At 43.4% G+C, this 27,640-nt stretch overlaps 1 protein-coding gene across 1 annotated transcript in view; it reads left to right on the top strand.

Annotated features, from left to right (window-relative positions):
• Window positions 1–2,179: 2,179 nt before the first annotated feature.
• Window positions 2,180–27,640, top strand: part of vwa5b2 (von Willebrand factor A domain containing 5B2) — a 28,532-nt gene continuing 3,071 nt past the window's right edge. Inside the window, exons 1-20 of the mRNA XM_014192055.3 lie at window positions 2,180–2,314; window positions 13,285–13,428; window positions 13,638–13,853; window positions 16,120–16,345; window positions 16,510–16,667; window positions 17,629–17,760; window positions 17,883–18,007; window positions 18,225–18,401; window positions 19,963–20,073; window positions 21,490–21,692; window positions 22,611–22,725; window positions 22,944–23,129; window positions 23,250–23,466; window positions 23,620–23,939; window positions 24,058–24,295; window positions 24,417–24,758; window positions 25,853–25,990; window positions 26,329–26,457; window positions 26,783–26,833; window positions 26,992–27,227. Coding sequence (XP_014047530.2) covers window positions 13,290–13,428; window positions 13,638–13,853; window positions 16,120–16,345; window positions 16,510–16,667; window positions 17,629–17,760; window positions 17,883–18,007; window positions 18,225–18,401; window positions 19,963–20,073; window positions 21,490–21,692; window positions 22,611–22,725; window positions 22,944–23,129; window positions 23,250–23,466; window positions 23,620–23,939; window positions 24,058–24,295; window positions 24,417–24,758; window positions 25,853–25,990; window positions 26,329–26,457; window positions 26,783–26,833; window positions 26,992–27,227 — 3,459 coding nt within the window. The 5' untranslated portion in view covers window positions 2,180–2,314; window positions 13,285–13,289. The remainder of the gene's footprint in view (window positions 2,315–13,284; window positions 13,429–13,637; window positions 13,854–16,119; window positions 16,346–16,509; window positions 16,668–17,628; window positions 17,761–17,882; window positions 18,008–18,224; window positions 18,402–19,962; window positions 20,074–21,489; window positions 21,693–22,610; window positions 22,726–22,943; window positions 23,130–23,249; window positions 23,467–23,619; window positions 23,940–24,057; window positions 24,296–24,416; window positions 24,759–25,852; window positions 25,991–26,328; window positions 26,458–26,782; window positions 26,834–26,991; window positions 27,228–27,640) is intronic.

The following is a 27,640-nucleotide window of genomic DNA, read 5'->3' as shown; positions in this document are numbered from 1 at the left end:
GCACCATGCTCCAGACGCAAAGAATATAGAGCGGCCAGGCAGTCATGTTTATCCCGGTCATAATCAAGCAGCCACAGATGTTGTGGATATGGTGGAGTCCAATACAAATACGATGCACTCATACTACTCATCTACACATCCCCTCCTTGTACCTCGAGTATCCTGCAGCTCCCTCAACAAGTACTGTGTCTTGCCCTCCATCAGAAAAAGAGATGCTAAGAGTCTTTCTAAGAATGTGGACCAGTAGCCCCACCTTAACATGGATTTATAAATCTTTATTTTCAACAAACAAATATTTGTGTTGTTGTATGCTATGTGTATAGGAGGGAACTGAGTTATTGAATGATACTGCTTATTTGTGTGGGGAATTAAATTATAGTAAATTAAATAAAGGTGAACTTGATCTCTCTTGTTGGTCATAGTCTGTCGTGCTGTAGTCAGTAGTGAGAACACCTCAGCAATACCTGACTTTGTCTCTAGATGGTGACAAAGATGAATAAAAAGTGAAGTAGACCTACATTTTGCATTTTTGAATTCAACAAGTAGAGGAAAGTCAGGACAAACAAATAAGTTGTTTTTGATTATTTGGCAAAAGGCTTTGTCTTGTTTGTATCAAGGTACAAGCATGCTGTCCTCAATTCTGCAATCAATATTTTTTTCCTTCAAGACAAACCCAATCAATGGGGATAGAAATCTATAATCAATGTAAACAGAAGATAAAATCAATTATCTTAGCCATAATATGTATTTTGCTCACATTAATCAGTTTGTGTATAAACTTTGACTCAATGTGCTATATTTGAAGTGACCTGTTGTCTGTGTGTTATTATCTGTTACTAAATGATGAATAATGTCTTATACACATGATCTATACTCACAGCCTGACCACATTAATCTACAACCGCTATTCCATTCGTAAGGTAGCGTAATGTAATGTAAAATATGAGACTAAACGGAGGGATACAAATGTACGTTCCAAATCCAACGAAATGTCACGAGGCTAGGTTAATTTCTCAAAGTTACATCACCGCACCTGCAGCCCCACGACCCTAACAATCATAACAGGTGCAACACCTGCAGCCCCACGACCCTAACAATCATAACAGGTGCAACACCTGCAGCCCCACGACCCTAACAATCATAACAGGTGCAACACCTGCAGCCCCATGAACCTAACAATCAGAACAGGTGCAACACCTGCCAGTGCCAATATAACTACATACTGTACCTGTTACCATGGTTCCTTCACAGTAACTCAGACTATCCAGACTTAGTAAAGGTCAGTGAGAGCACGTTCCATACCGAATAGACCTGTTGGCCAGTGCAGTTAAAGAAGAGGGAGCCATTTTAGACTGTGATGTAGCTACTGTTTTCCTTTTGCCAGTGTTGAAACTGATGAGAATGTACATGGGAGAATAGCATTTAATTGATTCCTCAAAACTTCTCTCCTCGCCTCCCTCTCAAAAACCATTGGATGAGAAGGTCAAAGATCCCTTCCCTCTAACCTTCTCATCTAATGGGATTTGAGGAGGCAAGGAGAGAGGACATGAGAAATCAAGGAAATGAAATGAATATTCTCCTCCTGTGTCTGACTCTGACCTGTTGAGGAGAGGCAGGCAGACAGACTCAGATGATCTGCTCTCTCCTGGCTCAATCAGCCATTATCTTGACTTATGGGCTATGGTCAGAGCCAATTGCCTGGACACAGAACAGACAGCGAATTATGTCCACCACAGCAACTGGTCCAGGGGCAGTATGGTTTACAATGGTGACATGTAGGGATGGGATATGTAGGATTGATTGTAGATCAGTAACAGACACATACAGTATGTTTATCTTTGCGTAATTTACTAAGGACTATACCTGTATAACTTCAAAGCCACAATGTAATCCATATAATACACTAATACTGAATGAATAAGCATTATTCTGAATGAATAAGAATAGTATTATTTGTTGTCATAACAATGTCTACCCTGTCAATGAATCCTCGTCAATCATTATAGTTCTCCTTACAGTAATACTCAGAGATGAGGAACAGTGTGTGTGTGTGTGTGTGTGTGTGTGTGTGTGTGTGTGTGTGTGTGTGTGTGTGTGTGTGTCAATGCACGCGCACGCTCTGCACCGTCCGTATTGCGCGTGCGCGCGTGGGTAAATAGGCACTGAGGAGAACAGGGTCCGTCCTTTAACGGTAAAAACCCGAGTGGGGTTAAAAACAGTAGGAGACAGAAGTGGGATGGAGTGATGCTGACCAGCAAGAGGAACCGGAGAGAAACAACGGGACCGCAGTGATCACAGAGAAGCAGAAAGACCGGTAAGTAAATGCATGGCAATGTATTGATTTAGCATTTTATCAAAGGGGTTTTATTAACGCAAATAGCCTGCAGTAGGGCTATACTCACTGTGTATATCTCTTGCAGCCACTTTCAACAGTAAAAATAATGGGCAGCTCAATGCTGTGTCATGTTTAGCCTGTCTGCACTGAGTTTTGTTAGGAGCTTATGCACTTATGCATTCTTATGTAGGCTTACAATGATCTTCAATTTAAGGTATTTGCATTTGCAAAAATAATTTGATGTTGATACAGCAACCCCCCCACCCCCCCACACACACACTCCTGTCATTCCATATGATTTCAACCACTTTCTGACTGTACCCCTTTTGATTTGAACGAAACCTTCCATACATGTTTGCCCATTGTAGTGGTCAGAAAGTGATTCTTTTTTACCTAAATGCCAAAACATTCAGGTGATACAGTGGTGTTAAACAGTATCCAATTGTCATACTTGAATAAAATGTACATAAAAAATACTACTTGAGTAAAAGTCTAAAAGAATTTGTTTTTAAGTATACTTAAGTATCAAAAGTCAATGTAATTGATTTTCTTGATTTGTATTTATTTATGAATAGCCAGAGGCACACTCCAACACTTAGACAATAATTTACAAATGAAGCATTTGTGTTTAGTGAGTCCTTCAGATCAAAGGCAGTAGGGAGGACCAGGGATGTTATCTTGATAAGTGTGTGATTTGGACGATTTTCCTCTCCTGCTAAGCATTCGGAATGTAACAAGTACTTTGAGGTGTCAGGGAAAATGTATGGAGTAAAAAGTACATTATTTTCTTTAGAAATGTAGTGGAGTAAAAGTAAAAGTAGTCAAAAATATTAATAGCAAAGTAACGTACAGATACCCCAAACAACAACTTAAGTAGTCTTCCCTGTGGCTCAGTTGGTAGAGCATGGTGTTTGCAACGCCAGCATGGTGTGTGCAATGCCAGGGTTGGGGGTTTGATTCCCACGGGGGGCCAGTACAATTTTTTTTTAATGAAATGAATGCATTCACTACTGTAAGTTGCTCTGGATAAGAGCATCTGCTAAATGACGTAAATGTAAGTAGTACTTAAAAGTATTCTTACTTAAGTGCCTTACACCATTGAGGAGATAGAGATGCTCAAAGTTTTTGCATACCCCCTCCTACCATGAGCATACCCCATCCTCCTGAGTGGCGCAGTGGTCTAAGGCACTGCATCTCAGTTCTAGAGGTGTCACTACAGACCTTGGTTTGATTCCAGGCTGTATCACAACCGGCTGTGATTGGGAGTCCCACAGGGCGGTGCACAATTGGCCCAGCGCCGTCCGGGTTAGGGTAGGCTGTCATTGTAAAAAAAAGTCTATGTCTTTATCAATTAAACATATAAATAATTACGTTTGACATAATTTGAAAGCTTGCAAACCGGATTGTCAAACTATTAAAAAATGTATTGAAAAATGATTTTTAAATAAAAATTGCGTAATATTTTGACCTTTCAGTCAATATAAAAAACACAAATTAAACAAAAAATGATTTCATATATGTTCTAGTTCAGACCCTATTTGACATCATCTGAGGTGTTTGTGTTGTGCCTGTCTTCAGACACACCATACTTTTGAATACAGGTGGGTGTCATGTATTGGCTGATAAATGCCAGTGGTAGAAACAGTACTCAATTGTCATACTTGAGTAAAAGTAAAGTTGCCTTAATAGAAAATGACTCAAGTAAAAGTGAGTCACCCAGTAAAATACTACTTGAGTAAAAGTCTAAAAGTATTTGGTTTTAAATATACTTAAGTATCAAAAGTGTATGGAATTGCTAAAATATACTGTAACAAGTACTCTTGGGTATCAGGGAAAATGTATCAAGTAAAAAGTATATTATTTTCTTTAGGAATGTAGTGAAGTTAAAGTAAAAGTTGGCAAAAACATAAATAGTAAAATAAAGAACAGATACCCCAAAAAACTACTTAAGTAGTTATTTTTACTTAAGTACTTTACACCACTGATAAATGTACTAAAATGTGAATATAATGGACATTTTTACTTTCATTTTGGTAACACAAAGATGGTTGGAGAACATACACGCAAAACGATGCCAGATTCAAAACTTTGAATTATTCAATTTAAATTATTATACAAAATTATTGTAACTAATTGAATGTTATATATATGGGGGATACAATCATCCCAGCTCTGCAGATTTTGCTGCAGAGACAGAATCATTAGATATATACAGTAGCTTGTTTTTGGTTGTAGGTCCAGGAATGGCAGAAGAATTGCAACATTTACCTGAAGCTAACTGCAGATAGCACTACTGGGTGATTTGAAAAGTCATAGTCATTCGAGCAATAATATAATAATACTTTTAGCAAAAAATGTTATCTTTAATTTACAATCTGTAGAAACTATGAGAATAGAAAGGTTCAGAACTGTTGTAAAACATCACAGCACAGATTGAAAAGATATGGCAAATAGAAATCCAATATGGATGGTGTTAAGAGATAGATGGGAGGGGTTGAGTGTAGCTGAAGGGTGGGACAAATAACAACAAGATAACTCATGTCAAATATACTGTGTATGTAAAATGTATATAGGTTCAGAACTATTGTGAAACAGCACAGTTAAAAATATATGGCAAATAGAAATTGAACTGGATGGTCTGCAGAAATAGATGGTAGAGGGTAGAGGAAGGACAGGAGTAAAAACAAACAAAAGATAACCATTGTAAAAGAGATTGTATCTGTAAAATGTATATAGAATGTATAAGCTGAAAGTAGAAGCCAAAGTGTTGTTGTTCATTAGTTTACTCCAATTAGGGGAGGGGTGGTAAAATATATACTGCTCAAAAAAATAAAGGGAACACTTAAACAACACATCCTAGATCTGAATGAAAGAAATAATCTTATTAAATACTTTTTTCTTTACATAGTTGAATGTGCTGACAACAAAATCACACAAAAATAATCAATGGAAATCCAATTTATCAACCCATGGAGGTCTGGATTTGGAGTCACACTCAAAATTAAAGTGGAAAACCACACTACAGGCTGATCCAACTTTGATGTAATGTCCTTAAAACAAGTCAAAATGAGGCTCAGTAGTGTGTGTGGCCTCCACGTGCCTGTATGACCTCCCTACAACGCCTGGGCATGCTCCTGATGAGGTGGCGGATGGTCTCCTGAGGGATCTCCTCCCAGACCTGGACTAAAGCATCCGCCAACTCCTGGACAGTCTGTTGGTGGATGGAGCGAGACATGATGTCCCAGATGTGCTCAATTGGATTCAGGTCTGGGGAACGCATCCATAGCATCAATGCCTTCCTCTTGCAGGAACTGCTGACACACTCCAGCCACATGAGGTCTAGCATTGTCTTGCATTAGGAGGAACCCAGGGCCAACCGCACCAGCATATGGTCTCACAAGGGGTCTGAGGATCTCATCTCGGTACCTAATGGCAGTCAGGCTACCTCTGGCGAGCACATGGAGGGCTGTGCGGCCCCCCAAAGAAATGCCACCCCACACCATGACTGACCCACCACCAAACCGGTCATGCTGGAGGATGTTGCAGGCAGCAGAACGTTCTCCACGGCGTCTCCAGACTCTGTCATGTCTGTCACGTGCTCAGTGTGAACCTGCTTTCATCTGTGAAGAGCACAGGGTGCCAGTGGCGAATTTGCCAATCTTGGTGTTCTCTGGCAAATGCAAAACGTCCTGCACGGTGTTGGGCTGTAAGCACAACCCCCACCTGTGGATGTCGGGCCCTCATACCACCCTCATGGAGTCTGTTTCTGACTGTTTGAGCAGACACATGCACATTTGTGGCCTGCTGGAGGTCATTTTGCAGGGCTCTGGCAGTGCTTCTCCTGCTCCTCCTTGCACAAAGGCGGAGGTAGCGGTCCTGCTGCTGGGTTGTTACCCTCCTACGGCCTCCTCCACGTCTCCTGATGTACTGGCCTGTCTCCTGGTAGCGCCTCCATGCTCTGGACACTACGCTGACAGACACAGCAAACCTTCTTGCCAAAGCTCGCATTGATGTGCCATCCTGAATGAGCTGCACTACCTGAGCCACTTGTGTGGGTTGTAGACTCCGTCTCATGCTACCACTAGAGTGAAAGCACCGCCAGCATTCAAAAGTGACCAAAACATCAGCCAGGAAGCATAGGAACTGAGAAGTGGTCACCACTTGCAGAACCACTCCTTTATTGGGGGTGTCTTGCTAATTGCCTATAATTTCCACCTGTTGTCTATTGCATTTGCACAACAGCATGTGACATTTATTGTCAATCAGTGTTGCTTCCTAAGTGGACAGTTTGATTTCACAGAAGTGAGATTGACTTGGAGTTACATTGTGTTGTTTAAGTGTTCCCTTTATTTTTTTGAGCAGTGTATTTTAAAAAGATGCGCACTCTTGGCATTCTCTCAACCAGCTTCATGAGGTAGTCACTTTGAATGCATTTCAATTAACAGGTGTGCCTTGGTAAAAGTTAATTTATGGAATTTCTTTCCTTCTTAATGCGTTTGAGCCAATCAGTTGTGTTGTGACAAGGTAGGGGTGGTTTACAGAAGATAGCCCTATTTGGTGAAAGACCAAGTCCATATTATGGCAAGAACAGCTCAAATAAGCAAAGAGAAATAACAGTCCATCATTACTTTAAGACATGAAGGTCAATCAATGTGGAACGTTTCAAGAACTTTGAACGTTTCTTCAAGTGCAGTCGCAAAAGCCATCAAGCGCTATCATGAAACTGGCTCTCATGAGGACCGCCACAGGAAAGGAAGACCCAGAGTTATCTCTGCTGCAGAGGATAACTTCATTAGAGTTACCAGCCTCAGAAATTTCAGTCCAAATAAATGCTTCACAGAGTTCAAGTAAGACACATCTCAACATCAACTGTTCTGGGGAGACTGCTTGAATCAGGCATTCATGCTCGAATTGCTGCAGAGAAACCACTACTAATGGACACCAATAAGAAGGAGACTTGCTTGGGCTAAGAAACACGAGCAATGGACATTAAACCGGTGGAAATCTGTCCTTTGGTCTGATGAGTCCAAATTTGAGATTTTTGGTTCCAGCTGCTTTGTCTTTGTGAGACGCAGAGTAGGTGAACGGATTATCTCCGCATGTGGTTCCCACCGTGAAGCATGGAGGAGGAGGTGTGATGGTGTGGGGGTGCTTTGCTGGTGACACTGTCAGTGATTTATTTAGAATTCAAGGCACACTTAACCAGCATGACAACCACAGCATTCTGCAGCGATACACCATCCCATCAGGTTTGCGCTTAGTGGGATTATCATTTGTTTTTCAACAGGACAATGACCCAAAACACACCTCCAGGCTGTGTAAGGGCTATTTGACCAAGAAGGAGAGTGAGGTAGTGCTGCATCAGATGACCTGGCCTCCGCAATCCCCCAACCTCAACCAAATTAAGATGGTTTGAGATGATTCGGACGAGTGAACGAAATACAGCCAACAAGTGCTCAGCATATGTGGGAACTCCTTCAAGACGGTTGGAAAAGCATTTCAGATGAAGCTGGTTGAGAGAATGCCAAGAGTGTGCAAAGCTCCCTTCAAGGCAAAGGTGGCTACTTTGAAGAATCTAAAATCTAAAATCTATTTGTTACTACATGATTCCATATGTGTTATTTCATAGTTTTGATGTCTTCAAAATTATTATACAATGTAGAAAATAGTAAAAATAAATAAAAACCCTAGAATGAGTAGGTGTGTCCAAACATTTGACTGGTACTGTATATATATATGTACAGTTGAAGTTGGAAGTTTACATACACCTTAGCCAAATACATTTAAAGAATTCCTGACATTTAATCCTAGTAAAAATGCCCTGTCTTAGGTCAGTTAGGATCACCACTTTATTTAAAGAATGTGAAATGCCAGAATAATAGTAGAGAGAATGATTCATTTCAGCTTTTATTTCTTTCATTTTACATTTTAGTCATTTAGCAGACACTCTTATCCAGAGCGACTTACAGTAGTGAATACATACATTTCATTTCATGCATTTATTTGTTGTCATGGCCCCCCGTGGGAAACAAACCCACAACCCTGGCGTTGCACACACCATGCTGGCATTGCAAACACCATGCTCTACCAACTGAGCCACAGGGAAGATCTTTCATCACATTCCCAGTGGGTCAGAAGTTTACATACACTCAATTAGTATTTGGTAGACATTTCTCCAAAAAGTATGATCTTTGTCCCCATGTGCAGTTGCAAACCGTAGTCTGGCTTTTTTATGGTGGTTTTGGAGCAGTGGCTTCTTCCTTGCTGAGCGGCCTTTCAGGTTCTGTCAATATAGGACTCGTTTTATTGTGGATATAGATACTTTTGTACCTGTTTCCTCCAGCATCTTCACAAGGTCCTTTGCTGTTGTTCTGGGATTGATTTGCACTTTTCGCACCAAAGTACATTAATCTCTAGGAGACAGAATGCGTCTCCTTCCTGAGCGGCATGACAACTGCGTGGTCCCATGGTGTTTATACTTGCATACTATTGTTTGTACAGATGAACGTGGTATCTTCTGGTGTTTGGAAATTGCTCCCAAGGATGAACCAGACTTGTGGCGGTCTACAATTATTTTTCTGAGGTCTTGGCTGATTTCTTTTGATTTTCCCATGATGTCAAGCAAAGAGGCACTGAGCTTGAGGTAGGCCTTGAAATACATCCACAGGTACACCTCCAATTGACTCAAATGATGTCAATTAGCCTATCAGAAGCTTCTAAAGCCATGACATCATTTTCTGGAATTTTCCAAGCTGTTTAAAGGCACAGTCAACTTAGTTTATGCAAACTTCTGACCAACTGGAATATATATGTGTGTATATATATGTATGTACAGTGCATTCGGAAAGTATTCAGACCCCTTCACTTTTCCCACATTTTGTTACGATACAGCCTTATTCTAAAATGAAGTAAATCATTTCCCCCCCTCATCAATCTACACACAATAAACCATACTGACAAAGCGAAAACAGGTTTTTAGAATAAAATAAAAAAATACCTTATTTACATAAGTATTCAGACCCTTCGTTATGAAACTCAGAATTTTGCTCTGGTGCATCCTGTTTCCATTGATCATCCTTGAGATGTTTCTACAACTTGATTGGAGTCTATCTGTGGTAAATTCAATTGATTGTGCATTATTTAGAAAGGCACACACCTGGCTATATAAGGTCCCACAGTTGACAGTGCATTTCAGAGCAAAAACCAAGCCAAGAGGTCAAAGGAATTGTCCGTAGAGCTCCGAAACAGGATTGTGTCGAGGCACAGATCTGGGGAAGGGTACCAAAACATTTCTGCAGCATTTAAGGTCCCCAAGAACACAGTGGCCTCCATCATTCTTAGATGAACGATGTTTGGAACCACCAAGACTCTTCCTAGAGCTGGCCGCCCGGCCAAATTGAGCAATCTGTGGAGATGGGAGAACCTTCCAGAAGGACAACCATCTCTTCATCACTCCACCAATCAAGCCTTTATCGTAGAGTGGGTAGACGGAAGCCACTCCTCACTAAAAGGCACATGACAGCCCGCTTGGAGTTTATCAAAAGGCACCTTAAGACTCTCAGACCATGAGAAACAAGATTCTCTGGTCTGATGAAACCAAGAACTCTTTGTCCTGAATGCCAAGTGCGACGTCTAGAGGAAACCTGGCACCATCCCTATGGCGAAGCAGGGTGGTGCCAGCATCATGCTGTGGGGATGTTTTTCAGCGGCAGGGACTGGGAGACTAGTCAGGATCGAGGGAAAGACGAACGGAGCAAAGTACAGAGAGATCCTTGATGAAACCTGCTCCAGAGCGCTCAGGACCTCAGTCTGGCACAAAGGTTCACCTTCCAACAGGACAATGACCCTAAACACACAGCCAAGACAACGCAAGAGTGGCTTCGGTACAAGTCTCTGAATGTCCTTGAGTGGCCCAGCCAGAGAGCCTGGACTTGAACCCGATCGAACATCTCTGGAGAGACCTGAAAATAGCCGTGCAGCAACGCTCCCCATCCAACCAGACAGAGCTTGAGAGGATCTGCAGAGAAGAATGGAAGAAACTACCCTAATATAGGTGTGCCAATCTTGTAGCGTCATACCCAAGAAGAGTCGACTGTAATCGCTGCCAAAGGTGCTTCAACAAAGGACTGAGTAAAGGATCTGAATACTTATGTACATTTTTATACATTTGCAAACATTTCTATAAATCAGTTTTTGCTTTGTCATTATTGGGTTTTGTGTGTAGATTGATGAGGGAGAAAAACTATAATCAATTGTAGAATAAGGCTGTATTGTAACAAAATGTGGAATAAGTCAAGGGGTCTGAATACTTTCCGAAGGCACTGTATGTATATGTATATATATTTTTTAAATATATGGGGGATATATATGCAGACAATTACATTGATGGAAGCTACAATCTATCTGCAATATTAAAGCTGATCTACCCCCCCCCCCAAAAAAAAAGATTATGGTTGGAGAATGTTAGAGAATGAGTTGTGGGAATATTCATTGATTTAAATTAAACTGTTAGGTTTCCTATGGAAGATTACTTGGCTACCTTGTAGAGTGTTGGGCAGTAATCAAAAGGTTACTGGTTCGTATCCCCGAGATGGCAAGGTGGGAAAAAACCTACCGGTTTGTACTTGAACCGGGCAGTTAACAACCTCTGCTTCCCAGGCACTGATTACGTGGATGTCGATTAAGGCAGCCCCTTGCACCTCTGATTCATAAGGGTTGGGTTAAATGCAGAAGACACATTTCAGTTGTACAACTGACTAGGTATCCCCCATTCCCTTTATTGAAATATAGATAATAGAATATAGATTTCCATTCAAGTTGACATTCGATGGTGGGTGGACTGGTGGCCATCTTTCTGGTAATTGGAAGTTAAAGTTTCTACTCAATTTAAATTTCATGGTGTACCAGGTAAATTGTAGTGGTCTGAATGGAAATGTCCATTCTATGAATTCTACTTCTATGATTGAAATGACACCCACCCTGTATTCAAGTGTATGCTGTGTCTCAACCGATGACGGGCACAACATAAATACCTCATATGATGTAAAAAAGGGTCTGAGCTACAACATATGCGAAAATGTGAAAATGTTTTTAGATCATTTACGTTAAAGGTTAAAAAATGACCGAATTTTGTAAATTATATCTAACTCAACTTTTATTTTTTTCAGTGTTGAAGACATGGATGACTCATGGTAGGGTGGGGTATGCAAAATTTGTCAATTTTGAGCACCTCAATTTCTAAACTGTTCTTCCATGGGCAAACAAGTATGGAAGGTTTTGTTTAAATCAGAAGGGGTGAAGTCAGAAGTGATTAAATTCATATAGAACAACCCTGAACCCAAACAGCAGAAGAAGCAGCCTGTTGTATCAGATCTCCCATGGACATTTTTTTATGAGAGAAAATAGGTAAAGCACAGTATGTGTTTGCCATCTACGTACCGGTGCCCTTTCATATCAGCCAAAATGTATATTAAACAGATTTATTCAGTAGTACTTTATGGAAGATGACGAGACCTTTTAATTGAAAGATCTAGACATTTACATTTAACAAGTAACCTTTTCTGCTGTGTGTTTTACTCTTATCGAGTGTTTGTTGTTGAATGCTGGTTTGGCTTATTTCTGCCCTCCCCTTCTCCCAAACAGACATGTATTTGCTACTCCCCCTCCATCCCTCCAGAGCACAGTAGCCAGATGGAAGCTGTTGATCTACTTAGTCAGAGGTGGATGTAGAGACCATTACCCAGACCAAAGCAAACAGTCACAGTCTGCACTCCGCAATTTACTGCTCACTGAGCTGTGAGTCCGCTAACACTAAACCATTAGAAACCATTACACCTGCACGTTATAGCCCAGATTCCCAGAACATTGTTTTATTCAAGGAGTGGTAAAAAGGTCAATCACTAACAAGTGTGTTTTATGTTCTTCTTTGACCTGCTGGGCTTATTTGCAGCATCTGTGTTTCTTTCGTAAAGAACATGGCTGCCTAGTTTGATTGTGTTTGGTGCTGATGCAAGCAACAGGGTTAGTGCAAGCAACAAGGTGATGTTAAACTGGAAGGACGTCCCTGTGAGTTTAAAGTCCTAAACAACAAGATGTAAGCCTTTTCAAGATGAGAATAGTTTCTATTTGTTACTACATCTCTTATTTACACTAACATTCTCTTGAGGAGCACCTGTTTGGTAGGTTTACTAAGAGGTTCCAGTAACCCAACAAGCTTACCTGATCTCTTTCCCGTATTGTGCCACTAACACAACCTAAAGATACATCATACAACCCACTCTTATCTCCTCTGTGGTCAGGTAAGACTTGTGAAGCTGTATAGTATGGATTTGCATCAGGTAGCTGTTGAGGAGATGCTGCCCTGGAGACCATGGAGTGTTGACCAGTCTGTTAATGATTGAGCTGGCCTTTAACACTGCTGCAACCGGTTGCTATGCAGGTGGAGAGAGGGGATAGCTCGGTTACCAGAGTAGAAGCCCAAGGCAAGATGGGGCTGCTGTAAATAAATATATCTCACAATGTGAAAACAGTACATGTTTACCTTTTCTTTATTATACCAACCTGACACAATTGCCCTGCAGCAAGGTTCATTAAATTTGGGGACCTTTAGCTGACATTTTGAAATAATTATCAGAGCTGATTCCAGGGCAATGTTTTTTCTATCAATTGAGAGAAGGCCTAATTTAGAAGCACATAATTGGTCGAAGAACTTTCCATACTGTGCTTCTGATCCTTCCCCTTGATAAGGCTAGAAATTGAGGCCATTTGAATGCATGTGCACCCACACACACCCACACCCACACACACACACACACACACACACACACACACACACACACACACACACACACACACACACACACACACACACACACACACACACACACACGCACACACAATCTTACACACACACATTGAACTCAAGGATTTTCTCTCTTCCTCACATCCAGAGACGATGGTTGGCCTGAGAAACCGGTCCACGTGGGCCCCGCTGCTCCTCAAGGCCTCCTGCATCAAGTCCTGTGCCAACGGCTGCTCCCTGGGCATCACCGCACATCTCACCTACGCCAACACAGACACCGAACCTGTGGAGGGTGAGGTCACACACTGATGTCATGGGGGGAGGGGGGATTTTGGGCCTTAGCAATCGGTTAGTCACATATCAAGCCATAACATCTATAGCCAGATCTAGTCTTGGTCTTGTCTTTCTGTAATAGTCTTTCTGTAATGTAGTTCTTCAACTGTTGTCTGTTGTCCTTTATTCAATGCCCCTTGCACCTTCCCCCCACCCCTCTCCCCCAAGGTGTGTTTGTGTACCCGCTGGGGGAGAAGGAGGTGGTGGTGGGCTTTGAGGCGGTCATCGCCGGCCGCATGGTGGGAGTTCAGATCCAGAGTCGGGGGAAGCTGGAGGATTGCTGTCTGGACTGTTGCCCAGGATCGGGGCTCGACGGCCAATGTGGCAACGGACGGGAGTGGGGCTGCTGCGGGGGATCCAGCCTGGACATGCAGTGTACCAATGGTGAACAAAGGGGGGAAGGAGAGATGTAAGGCAGAAGGGAGGGAGGGAGGGAAAGGATGGAGGAAGGAAGGAAGGAGTGAAAGGATGGAGAGAGGGAAAGGATGGTGAGAGGGAGGGAAGGAAGGTAGGGATGGAAGGAGGGAGGTAGAGATAGGGCTGGATGGATAGAAGGAAGGAAGGAGTGTATGAGAAGGTATTTTTCATTTCTAAAAGCTTAGGGCATAACCCACAGACAGTGGTGGAAAAAGTACCTATTTGTCATACTTGAATAAAAGTAAAGATACCTTAAAAGATAATGACTCAAGGGAAAATCACCCAGTAAAATACTACTTGAGTAAAAGTTTAAAAGTATTTGGTTTTATATGTACTTTAGTATCAAAAGTAAATGTAATCGCTAAAATATACTTAAGTATCAAAGTAAAAGTATAAATCCTTTCAAATTCCTCATATTAAGCAAACCAGATGGCATGATTTTCTTGATTTTTTTATTTATGGATAGCCAGGGGCACACTACAACACATCATGTACAAACAAAGCATTTGTGTTTAGTGAATCTGCCAGATCAGAGGCAGTATGGATGACTGGGGATGTTCTCTTGATAAGTGAGTGAATTAGACCATTTTCCTGTCCTGCTAAGCATTCAAAATGTAGCTAGTACTTTTGTGTATCAGGGAAATGTAAGGAGTAAAAAGTACATTATTGTCACAAGCGTCGTTGTAGGGAGCGGACCAAACTGCAGCGGGTATGTGAATCATCTTGTTTTATTGAAAGAAAATGAATACTGAACAAAAGAAAAGCACAACGAAAACAGTCCTGTAAGGTACACTGACTATACACGGAGAAAACCACCCACAAAACACAAGCTGAAAACCCCTACTTAAATATGGCCTCCAATTAGAGGCAACGAAGAACAGCTGCCTCCAATTGAAGGCCAAACCAAACCCTGAACATAGAAATAGAACAACAAGATAACCACATAGAAATAGATGACATAGAACAGTGCCCACAAAACCCAACAACACAAAACAAACACACCCCTGCCACATCCTGACCAACTACAATAACAAAATGACCCCTTTACTGGTCAGGACGTGACAATAGTTTTCTTTAGCAATGTAGTGGAGTAAAAGTAAAAGTTGTCAAAAATATAAATAGTAAAGTACAGCTACCCCATAAAAGTACTTAAGTAGTACTTTAAAGTATTTTTACTTAAGTACTTTTCACCACTGCCCACAGATTCTGTTTGGTCCTATTTCATGTTTTCCTTTCTCTAACTTTCACAAAGTAATCGTTAATCAGTAGAGAGACAACACAGGGACTAAGGCACACCAGGTCTCCTCTCTGTGTCTGACCTGATTGGGAGTTTTCAAATACCACATCAGTCATCATTCCTGTTCCCCACCACTCTGCTTCCCCCCTGCCTCCCAACTCTCTCTCAGCTGCCATTCTATGTGATCGTTTTATTGATCGTTTTATTGGGCGGCAGGTAGCGCTTGGGTGTTGGGATAATATTCGAAAGGTCGCTGGTTTGAATACTCAAGGCGATAAGGTGAAACATCTGTAGATTTGCCCTTAAGCAAGGCACTTAACCCTAATTTGCTCCAGGGGCGCCGTACTACTATGGCTGACCCTGTAAAACAACAATTACACTGCACCTATCTGGTGTGTGACAGTAAACATTTTTGATACTAGGACAGCAGTGTCCCTGTTAGGACAGCAGTCCCTGCCAATCTTCTGAAAGTGTCTGAAACATTAACTCTTCAGCATCTTAAATAATAAAGCTGTCTTATCCCCCCCCCCCACCCCCAAAAAAAAACAAAGACCCTGCACTCATCTTTCCCCACTAGCACTAACTTTGCTGATAACTTCTTTATTGAGGGAAAATGTATTAACTAAGACTGTGACATGTGGTTGTCTCGGCTAGCTACTGTATCTTCAGATGAGTGCACTAACTGTAAGTGGCTCTGGATAAGAGTGTCTGCTAAATGACTGAAATGTGAAATTGTACCTAATACTTTAGAAGAGTGAAGAATCTCTACCAGAATAGAAATACCCTTTACCTCATTCCCTTGAATCATTTAACATAATGGTATAATCTTGTAGGATGGGGCAGAGGACTGAAGCTAAAAGGATTTGGCGTCTTGCCTTTTCATGAAATGGCTTTCACTTAGTGTAAGAAATGTATGGACTTTAAGTGAATGTTAGGACTCTATTCAGTCCATGGAACCATGCACTGATGATTTTTATCTGAATCTCTGTCTTTTAGGCCATCTCATCCTAGATGAAGACTTGGAGCGAACCACCTTCATTGTAGGCACAGGGGTCATTGGCTCGATGGACAAAGTATCTGTCATCATAAGTACGACCGTGGAACTCCCCACCTTGAAGAGTGGCGCGATCCGCCTGGTCTACCCCACAGTACTCACTCCCATCGCCACAGGGCGGGTGACTGCAAGCAAAAGCGAAAATGGGGCGAAATCAGATGAAACAGGGTATTTCCCTCCCCCTTGAAAATGATCTAAATGTTTGGTAGTTTGATGTCAATTAAATTCATTCCCACAAGTGTTGAAAAAAGTACATTATCCCATATTATTGGAACGACCAAAAGGTCATGTGTAATTCAAACTCTGGTGCTTAATATTTCCCCCCCCCCCAGACCCACCAGTTGTTTTGGAGCCACCTCAGGGAAACAGGAGAGGGTTTTGGGTTCGGAGCAACAGTGTGCCCATGCCATCTTCACCAGCCCTGCCACCAACCTGGCACCCTATGAGCTCAACTTCCAGCTGCTGGTCCGAGGGGCATGCCTGCTGGCTGGTATACCCATATTATATACCCATCTATCGGCCCACATTTATTTACCCAGGAAGTCCCATTGATGTCAAAATACCTCTTTCCCATGAAGTAGCTTTGCAATTGTAGCGAACAGCAGGGCAGGGAAGTGAACCAGGGTCACTGGCATGAAAGGCAAACACCTACGCATCATGCAAATAGGGTTAACCCACTTGGTGGTAATTGTAACTTGGTTCATATAGGCTTGATACACTGCCCCCTCAGAACAGGAAAGCACATCCCCGTGCTTTGGCTACTCAGCCCCCTCACACGTCTGGGCCGTGCAATTCCGATGGCCTTACAGCCGCCATCCCACTTTTGACACCAATGTAACAAACGAAAGGGCAGGGAAGCAAACCCAGGTCGCTGGTGTGAAAGGCAAACACCCTATGCATTGTGCCACTTGGCTCATATAGTGAGGATCACTACAATATCATCCCTATCTCCTCCTGGTTTGGTGATGCAGAGATCTTTGAGTACAGCAAACACTTGAGTGGGTGGGAGAAACAGCTCTTTCTATCTTTAGCCTGTCTCCTGTAATGATATAGTGACAGATACAATTGGCCCTGGCACTCCCATAGTGATATATGAAATGTGTCTGGGGAGGCGGGACAAGGAGCTCAGAGTGAGGCAGCCCAGGGACAGGGACAGAGTAAGGGAGCTGAGAAATGAAGGAGGTAGTGGGTGTGTTTGGAACAGGGCCAGGCTACTGTAACTGTACTGTGCAGCAGTCAAGATATTAGGTGGGGGAAATTAGGCTACTCAATCCGATTGGGCACTAGGAGGGCCTGTATGGGAGTGGAATCACTCCGGCCTGTCTGAGAGGGAGCATATCCTTTCCCTAGCCCCTTCCCTTAACCTCTTCCTCTAGCTGGCCCCTACCCCATCCCCTTCACCTAAGTGTTGTTGTTGAACTCGGCTTCTCTTGTCCCGTTCTCCTGCCCAGGTCTGGAAAGCCCTACCCATGCCCTGAGGGCAGATGCAGACCCCAGCGCCCAGAGTGCTTCCGCCACCTACATCACCCTGGCACAGGAACACCCCTATGACAGACACATAGAGATCATTCTGCACCTCAGCGGTGAGAGAGAGTGTCTGTGTGTGTGGGTGTGCGTGTGTGTGTGCGTGTGTCACAATAGTCTCTGATGGCCTCCTTCCTTATCTCACTGATCTTGAGTTCTGTCCCTAAACTGTCTACTCCAGAGCCTCACAGCCCATTGGTTATCCTGGAGAGGGGTCGGCTCACCTTCAGCCAATACGAGCAGCAGATTTGTTCCCGCCGCGACTTCATTCGCTGTGCTCGCAAAGAGCTGGAACCAGAGAAGAAGGTGAGCTGGACTGAAAGCGAAACAATCACTTGGGCGCAAACAACAGTGTGGGGCTTAATTTTATTTCCTTTAAACTATTTACCCAGTACCCGGCAAATAGTCTTTAATGTCCTTATAATACATCTATACATTATTTGGACGAACACACAGTATATTCTGGCTGTATATGTTTTTTTTTATTGTCTAATAAATTCTATCAATCAATCCTCCTGTACAGTTGGAGTTTGTGAGAAAGCGGTACCACAAGGACATCCTGAGCAGCCCAGTCCTGATGCTCAACTTCTGTCCTGACCTGCTGTCTGAGCCTCCAGAGCTACACCGTGCCACCAGGGAACTGCTCTTTCTCATAGACCGCAGCGGCAGCATGAGCGGCATCAACATCCACCGCATCAAGGTGATGATGGAGAAAACACAGACATAGGGAAGGGGAGGGGATAAAATACACCCACAGTTGAAGTTAACATACACCTTAGCCAAATACATTTAAACTCAGTTTTCACAATTCATTTAGTCGTAGTAATGACGCCCTGTCTTAGGTCAGTTAGGATCACCACTTTATTTTAAGAATGTGAAATGTGAGAATAATAGTAGAGAAAATTACTTATTTCAGCTTTTATTTCCTTCATCACATTCCCAGTGGGTCAGAAGTTTACATACACTCAATTAGTATTTGGTAGCATAGCCTTTAAATTGTTTAACTTGGGTCAAACGTTTTGGGTAGCCTTCCACAAGCTTCCCACAATAAGTTGGGTGAATTTTGGCCCATTCCTCCTGACAGAGCTGGTGTAACTGAGTCAGGTTTGTAGGCCTCCTTGTTCGCACACACTTTTTCAGTTCTGCCCACAAATGTTCTAAAGGATTGATGTCAGGGCTTTGTGATGGCCACTCCAATACCTTGACTTTGTTGTCCTTAAGCCATTTTGCCACCACTTTGAAGTATGCTTGGGGTCATTGTCCATTTGGAAGACCCATTTGCCACCAAGCTTTAACTTCCTGACTGATGTCTTGAGATGTTGCTTCAATATATCCACATAATTTTCCTCCCTCATGATGCCATCTATTTTGTGAAGTGCACCAGTCCCTCCTGCAGCAAAGCAACCCCACAACATGATGCTGCCACCCCTGTGCTTCACGGTTGGAATGGTGTTCTTTGGCTTGAAAGCCTCCCCCTTGCAAGCCTATGATCTTTATCCCCATGTGCAGTTGCAAACCGTAGTCTGGCTTTTTTATGGCGGTTTTGGAAACAGAGGCTTCTTCCTTGCTGAGCGGCCTTTCAGGTTGTCGATATAGGACTCGTTTTACTGTGGATATAGATACTTTTGTACCTGCTTCCTCCAGCATCTTCACAAGGTCCTTTGCTGTTGTTCTGGGATTGATTTGCACTTTTCGCACCAAAGTACGTTCATCTCTAGGAGACAGAACGCGTCTCCTTCCTGAGCGGTATGACGGCTGCGTGGTCCCATGGTGTTTATACTTGCATACTATTGTTTGTACAGATGAACGTGGTACCTTCAGGCGTTTGGAAATTGCTCCCAAGGATGAACCAGACTTGTGGATGTCTACAATTTTTTTTATGAGGTCTTGGCTGATTTCTTTTGATTTTCCCATGATGTCAAGCAAAGAGGCACTGAGTTTGAAGGTAGCCCTTGAAATACATCCACAGGTACACCTCCAATTGACTCAAATTATGTCAATTGGCCTATCAGAAGCGTCTAAAGCCATGACATCATTTTCTGGAATTTTCCAAGCTGTGCCAAGCTGTGCTTCTGGTTACAACAGTGAAGTAATATCTAACAAGTAATCTAACAATTCCCCAACAACTACCTAATACACACAAATCTAAAAGGGGTGAATGAGAATATGTACATATAAATATATGGATGAGCGATGGCCGAGCGACATAGGCAAGGTGTAATAGATGGTATACTAACCCCATGTCTACTTCCTGTCCCAAGGAACCAATGGTGGTAGCTCTGAAGAGTCTTCCTCCAGGCACCATGCTCAACATCATAGGCTTCGGCACCACCATCAAAGCCCTGTTCACTAGCAGCAAGCTCTGCACAGATGTAAGTACTACATCAGAGCACAAAGGAATAGTTCACCCTATAAAGTCAAAGTTTGTCAGATGCTTTCACACCTCAAATAAGTAATATATTATTGACTTGCACTGATATCCCCCACCATCTGTTATGCAGATCCCTTATGTAGATCCATTATGCAGATCCATTATGCAGATCCATTATGTAGATCCATTATAGAGAACCATTATGCAGATCCATTATGTAGGTCCATTACGCAGATCCATTATGTAGATCCATTATGCAGATCATTATGCCGATCCATTATGTAGATCCATTATGCAGATCCGTTATGCAGATCGATTATGCAGATCCATTATGAAGAGCCATTATGCAGATCCATTATGCAGATCCATTATCTAGATCCATATACATGCATTAAGAGAAATCTGCAGGGCTCAATCGCCAAATGAATGTGAAATATACTGTGTAACCTTGACAATAGGTCTCCATTTGCCGAGCAACCATGAGCTTCCATGCAACCTTACATGTATGACGATCTACAAACCATGATAAGTGAAGAGCTTAACATGCTCAGTCAGACAAGGTGTTCTCAGCAGGACCTTGACAAACTTTAAAAAAAAAGATCACTTGTGGACCTTCTGTCCTGTCCCCCTCTTTGTTCCACCTCATTCAGAGTCCAGGTCAGCTCACACCAGGGTTGCCCTAGCAGCTGAGTATCAGGTTTTAGCCAGACCAGGGCTGTGCAAGGACAAAGAGTAGTTAAACAACATATGGTGACCTTTCATGCATATTATAATGAGAAAAACGAGGATGAGCAATAGCCACCTAACCTATTTTCTCTCCCTCTCTCTCTGTCTGGTTGAATGAATCCCAGATTGTCATGGGTGTTTGTGTCCCCTTTGTGATTTGGCTTTAGGCAGGTGCAGGTGCTAACGTTGGGTGACCATCACTGTGTATGTTGTTCAGTGATGGTCTACTATGGGCTTTGTTACGTTTCTATTCCCTTACAGCTTGGACAGGGCTTGATTACATTCTAACGTCAATAGTAATATAGGATTATGTCTGTTTGATTTATTCCAATTCAAATCAATTGTGCTCTTCCAATGTTTACATATCAAACAATAGGAAGGTATTTACCCCGTTCTACCAGACAGATAACAAGAGATTTATTGAAACTCGTAAGTGCCCCTCATTTCTCCTCGCCCAATCTGATGCATATCATACTATCCCTCTGTCAATTCTTTAGTGTACAGTAGATGTATGCTACCCTTACGTTTTTATGCCCCCTCATTGATTAAATTAATTAGAAGAATAGTTTAGTGATCGTACACTGCTTATCTAACGTGTCCATCAATATGAACCAATAAGCTGTAATCCTGTCTGTCCCTCCCCTACCCTATCCCTCACGCTCTGCTCCGCTCTCCTCTCCTCTCTCCCCAGGTGACCTTGGCACAGTCCTGTGAGTACATCCAGAAGATGAGGGCTGACATGCGGGAAACCAACCTGCTGGGGGCGCTGTCCTGGGTGTATCAGCAGCCTGTGCAGCGCTCCTGCCCCCGCCAGGTGTTCATCATCACAGACGGCAGCGTCAGCAGTGTGGGCAAGGTGCTGGAGCTGGTCCGCAGGAACACTTGTGCTGCCAGGTATTGTCTGATGGCAGCTGGTAGAATGCGTAGAAATGGGATCATTTAAAACCTACTGTATTGATCAAAAGTGATACTGTAGGTTCAACCCTGAATATTGTGGTAATAAAGTGTGTCTGGAAGGAGAGAGAGCAAGAAGAAGAGAGAGTTAGAGAGTGGCTGATGCAGTATGTAGTATCAGATATAAGCCACACCCATTAATCCCACTAATTGCTTCCTTCTGCAGTTACTGCCACGCCACTCTGGTCTGGTCTTGTCTGCCCCCCCCCCCCCCCCCTTCCCAGCTCCCTGGGCATTGTGCAACAATAACTCCATTTATCCTTCATTAGTATTCTACTGTTAGCCCAGCTATCCCCGACAGCACACTGGTAATGTTAGAGAAGATGGAGGTACGTAGGGAGCAGTCAAATTACAAATGTGATTCCAACCTCTAACCCTAGCCCACGTGTACATGCCTGGGTCTGTGAGTGTGTGTGTGTGTGTGTGTGTGTGTGTGTATGTGTGTGTGTGTGTGTGTGTGTGTGTGTGTGTGTGTGTGTGTGTGTGTGTGTGTGTGTGCGTGTGCGTGCGCGTATTGATATTCATGTGGGACAATGAGTCTGCCCTGCCAGACAGACAGACGTAGCTGAATTCAGAGCAGAGTAACACGCTGTCCGTCACTTGGCTTTTTCAATTAGTCTGGCCTGTGGCCCTTTCAGCCATTCAATTAGTGAAATCCCATTTGATTGCTCTCAGTGTTGTGTTCAACACTGCTGTGTGTAGCTAATAACTCAGGTTTAGATACGAAAGACACAGTAAGTCCATCATAGATCACCTGGTTTTAAAGTCCCTAACTAATAAATCTGTCTAAATTTGCTACAGTAGATAGATTCTCTCTCTCTCTCAACTGAATAAGAGGTTATTTTATTATTATCCAAGGTGCTTTGGTCTTGGCCTGGGCCCCAGAGCCTGCAGGAGGCTCCTACAGGGCGTTGCCAATGTGACAGGTGGAACCACAGAGTTCTTGGGTGATGAAGAGAGGCTGCAGCCCAAGGTGAGAAGCGACATCACTGTAGTCACATCACTGACCCCTAGTGGGGAAAGTAAATCATTTAAATAATTTCACTTTGGGGAAATACTGTAGTAGGCTACTGGGGACATACACTCTACTCTAACATTCAAAGATTATTGCTTCCCTCCTCAACCTAAAAATGAAAACACATTTGAATCAATCTTTAACCCCTAATGTTTAACTAATCACTGACCCCTCAGCTGATAAAGTCCCTGAAGAAGGCCTTTGAGCCAGTCCTCACAGATGTACGTATTGACTGGTACCTGCCTGATAACATGGAGGCTCTCCTGTCACCCAATGAGATCCCTCCGCTTTACCCGGGGAATCGTCTGATTGGCTACTGTACCCTGTACGATGTGTCTAGCTTCAGAGGCAAGAAGACTGAGGTGAGTGTCCAACTATCCACTCTGTAAAGGCTTTCAAGTGTCCTGTCTTGTGGACAACATGTAAACTGTGCAGAATACAAAGTAAACTCAGTCCATTCTCTCACCTTGTGTGTTCTGTAGGGGCGTGGTCGGGGCTATAAAGGCTTGTCTCGGGGCTCGATGGGCTCTGTGTTCGGCTTATCCAACGATGAGCTGTCCCCTCCCTCCGTGTCTGAGCTCCTCCCTCTGGTTACATCATCAGAAGGCGCAGACCTAGAGGAGGCGCTGAGGGAAATCTCCCGGGAAATCTCCTCAGAGTTCTCCTGTGCCAAAGACACCAACACTGGGACTAGTACAGGTGAAATACTGACACTCAAAAAAGACATGGTCACTCAAAAAACAGTTCCCTCAATCCAATACCTGTAAAGTTATTTTGGCTTTGTGCATATTACACCTGAAGCACAATGATTATAACTGTGTTCCAAGCTCTCCTCTGATATCTCATCCACAGGTGGAGAGGTGGAATGGTCCAGTGATGTTCGTCGTAGGATCCAGGAGAGTTCTTACATCCAGGAGCAGTATGTTCTGACCCGCTGCTCCCTGAGCAGTGAGAGGGGGCTGCCCTACACCCACACCCCCTCCACCTCCGACTCTATGGGAGGCCCTTACCCCCCTGATCTGCTCCCCATCCCGTACCTGGACACGGGCTCTCTGCCGCAGGGCCTCGAGAAGATGGCTCCACCCGAACAGAGAAGCACCCTGTCCCGCTGGGGCGAGTCGCCATGGCAACAGCCCCCTTCCTCCGAGAATACGGATTCCGTGTCAAAAAAGGTAGGACTGGCTTTGTTTACAACTGCAGTTTGAACCACCTCAATACTTTAGTCATTAGACTACACTGCTGTAAATATTTTTTAACCCAGTGTACTCGTTTTCCCTTGTCACAATCCAGGCAGGGCGTCTGTGTGGAGGGGAAGAATCTCGAAGGAGACAGAGGGCATTGGCCCGCTCAGCCATGTCTGCAAGGAGTTTCTCCTCCCCACAGGGTGAGCTGGACATGCACCGCCTGCGGAGGGCACTAGAGAGAGTCTCCTTTGATCAGGCGGTGGGGGGGAGGCTTGAGGAAAGCGATGGGGAGAACCAGTCTACACCCAGAGGAGGGCTGTCCCGCAGGAGCCTCACTGACTCCAGTAGGTTAACTTCCTCACCTCTAGACTGATGTCTGAAACTAAACTCCCTCACACTCTCTTTCTCTCGCTTTTCCATCCATCCACTAACCCTCTCCTTCTATCCCTCTTTCTCTCCCCCTAGACGGCCTGCTGTTCCCTGTCTCTCCTCTGGACTGGGACAGCTTCACCGACCCGGAGTACCTGTTTACCGCCGCCCCCCCGGACGACCCCCCCACGCCCCCTGCCCAGTGCCGCTCCCTCATCCACGGGCTCCTAGGAAGCAGGCCTGTTTCCTGGGAGGTCACCGTGGACCTGACACAACTCTGGGCCTCTGAGGACCAGGGGACAGGAGGGACATCCGGGGGAGGAGGAGAAGGGGGAGGAAGGGGAGACCTCTGGGAGGAAATTATCCACCAGCTGACCGCTCGCTCTGCAATCAGGGACTTTGAAAAGATGGCGGAGAAGGAGAGTGACATTGAGCACGGTGAGGGTTTCCACCAGTGTTCCTCAATTTTGGGATTGAGGAGGTCACAGGGTGTACAGGGTTTTGTTTCAGCCTTGATTAGTTGAGTACTGAGGGGTATACCACAAAGCAGGATCAAAGAGTTAGCCAGCTAACTTGCCTAAATATTCTGATGTAACTTAATTTCTTTGAAAGATAAGCTTGAAATGGATATGGTGTAATTGATTCAACAAATGAAAACGCATACAGTCAGGTCCGAAATTATTGGCACACTTGATAAAGATGAGCAAAAAAGACTGTATAAAATAAATAATACAAATAGTAAGCTCCAGGTAACTGCCAAAATAAAGGAAACACCAACACGAAGTGTCTTAGTAGGGAATTGGGCCGCCACGAGCCAGAACAGCTTCAATGCAACTGGAGAGTTTGGAACTCTATCGGATGATGCAACACTATTTGAATGGTATTGAAAACAGGGGTGCCAATAATTTTGACCCCTATCTTTTTGAGAGAATAAAAGTTTTACTTGATAAACAAAATCTCATTCTCTGAGCAATTGTAGTAATATAAAATAATATAATTTTCCAGATTTTTGAGCATGCAATGGCGTCGTTTACACACGCAGCCGAATTCTGATCTTTTACCACTAGGCTACCTGCCACGGGGTGGCAGGTAGCCTAGTGGTTAGAGAGTTGGACTAGCAACCGAAAGGTTGCAAGATCGAATCCCCGAGCTGACAAGGTAAAAATCTGTCGTTCTGCCCCTGAACAAGACAGTTAACCCACTGTTCATAGGCTGTCATTGAAAATACAAATTTGTTAACTGACTTGCCCAGTTAAATAAAGATCAGCTCTTTCCACAATAATTGGGGAAAATATCAGAATTGGGCTGCCTGTGTAAACACAGCCAACATAGCTCAGTATTTTTATTATTTATTTTGTATTCTTTTAGCTCATCTTTAGACCCGACTGTTTCTAAGTTTAGCTTTTTTAATGAACAAAACAATCTATAGTTCTTGTTGCTTATCAAAGTTAGATGGCTAACTAATTTATCCTGCTTTGTAGTATACCTGTCTATGTGTATGATTGATTGTATGCTTTATACTTGTTTTGCAGGGCCTGCTAAGCGGTACCGTATGAAAGCCATCCAGACCAGTAAGAGCTGTAACATCATCTGTACGTACACAGCCTTTACTGCCACTGACGCCAACACCAGCAAGGGTCCATCAGACACTGTGGAAGTGAGAAACACCGGTAACACTTCAGACAGTTCCACAGTCACAGCAAACCTGAAAACACATGGCCTAATTTCATAATATGCATGGGAACTGATGTCTGTTAACGGTATCAATCAAATTTCAAACAACTAAATGTATTTTATAAAGCCCTTTTTACATCAGCAGTTGTCAAAGTGTTTTACAGACACCCAGCCTAAAACCCCAAAGAGCAAGCAATGCAGACGTAGAAGCACAGTGGCTAGGAAAAACTCTACAAGGCAGGAACCTAGGAAAAAAGAAAGACAGGAAGCAGGCTCAGATGAGTATGGTTTGGATAGCAGTGGTGTGTGGTGACTGTTGTCCTGTCATGTGTAGGGTTGCGTTTGGGGAACAGGCGGAGCTCCCAGTCAGGCAGTCGTAGACAGAGGGCCTACTCTGTGGGACTGGGCCGACGCCCCTCCAGCAGAGACAGTGAGGAATTTGAGGACACCTGCAACTCCACAGGTAAAACTACAGTCATTAGTAAACCTGCAGAGGTCAAATAGTATGTATATTTACATTTTAATTAGGATCCCGATTAGCCAATGCCATGTCAGCTAGTCTATCTGGGTTCCGATACAGAACTAAAAAGACATTACAAACAATTAACATTTACATTAAAGACATTATATATATATATATATATATATATATATATATATATATATATATATATAATGTCTACATAAGTAGACATTACAGACATTTAAAATACCTGACAGGTAACACATTTACATACAATAATGAACTCCACGTCTTATAGTCAACATTTTGTTTGGTTGTTTCCCAGACAGGGATGATACTCCTGCCTCCCCATGCAGCCTGAAGTCTTGGGACAGCAGTAAGTGCCATTACATTGGCTGAATCTCAAACCGAACACTTCGACCATTCAATTACTCAGTATCCGAGTTCACGATTTGTTTCACTATAACCTCTCTACAACATGTTGTAATAAAGCCCTTCAATATTGTTGATCAAATCTGTGTGCCTCTCTCTCAGGTGCAGGGGGAAATCCCTACCCTGCCAGTCCCTCAGCCGTGTCCGGCACCTCCTCCACCCGCTCCCAACGCTCAGTGGAGAGCAAGTCTGTGGAGAGCTTCTTTGGCTCCAGATTCCCTCTGGGCAGACTAAGGTCATCTAACTCCTCTGGGAAGCAGGCCCCTCTGAAGGGCCACTGTCTGTCTGCTGAGGCAGAGAAACACACAGACACTGAGACCCCAGACTACCTACCTCTGGTGAGACTACTGTCCTCTCACTACATTTGATCATACGATCATTACAATAGATCCAGGCTGTGCCTAAAAGGTCTTAGGCCTAGATTCAATCAGATCAAGCGTTAACTGACGATAGCAGACACCCGCATAGCGGATTTAAAGTGGATCTGACTTAATCAAGCCCTTAGTGCAATTGTATTAAAGGGCAATTCCACCCCTTTCGACCTAATATTCATGATCTCCAGCATCATACCAGTATCTACATGTAGGCACATACCAGTATAAACAGTGTAGTTATTCCCTCCGCAAGACAGTCAAACAAGCGAAATGTCGGTATAAATCAAATAAAATGTTATTGGTCACATACACATGATTAGCAGATGTTAATGTGAGTGTAGGGAAATACTTGTGCTTCTAGTTTCTGACAGTGCAGT

This window comes from Salmo salar, chromosome 03 (genome assembly GCF_965601325.2).
Source record: "Salmo salar chromosome 03, fSalSal1, whole genome shotgun sequence".
Classification (NCBI taxonomy): domain Eukaryota; kingdom Metazoa; phylum Chordata; class Actinopteri; order Salmoniformes; family Salmonidae; genus Salmo; species Salmo salar.
The sequence above is the reverse complement of the archived record's forward strand: the minus strand, read 5'-3'. Positions and strand labels throughout refer to the sequence as shown.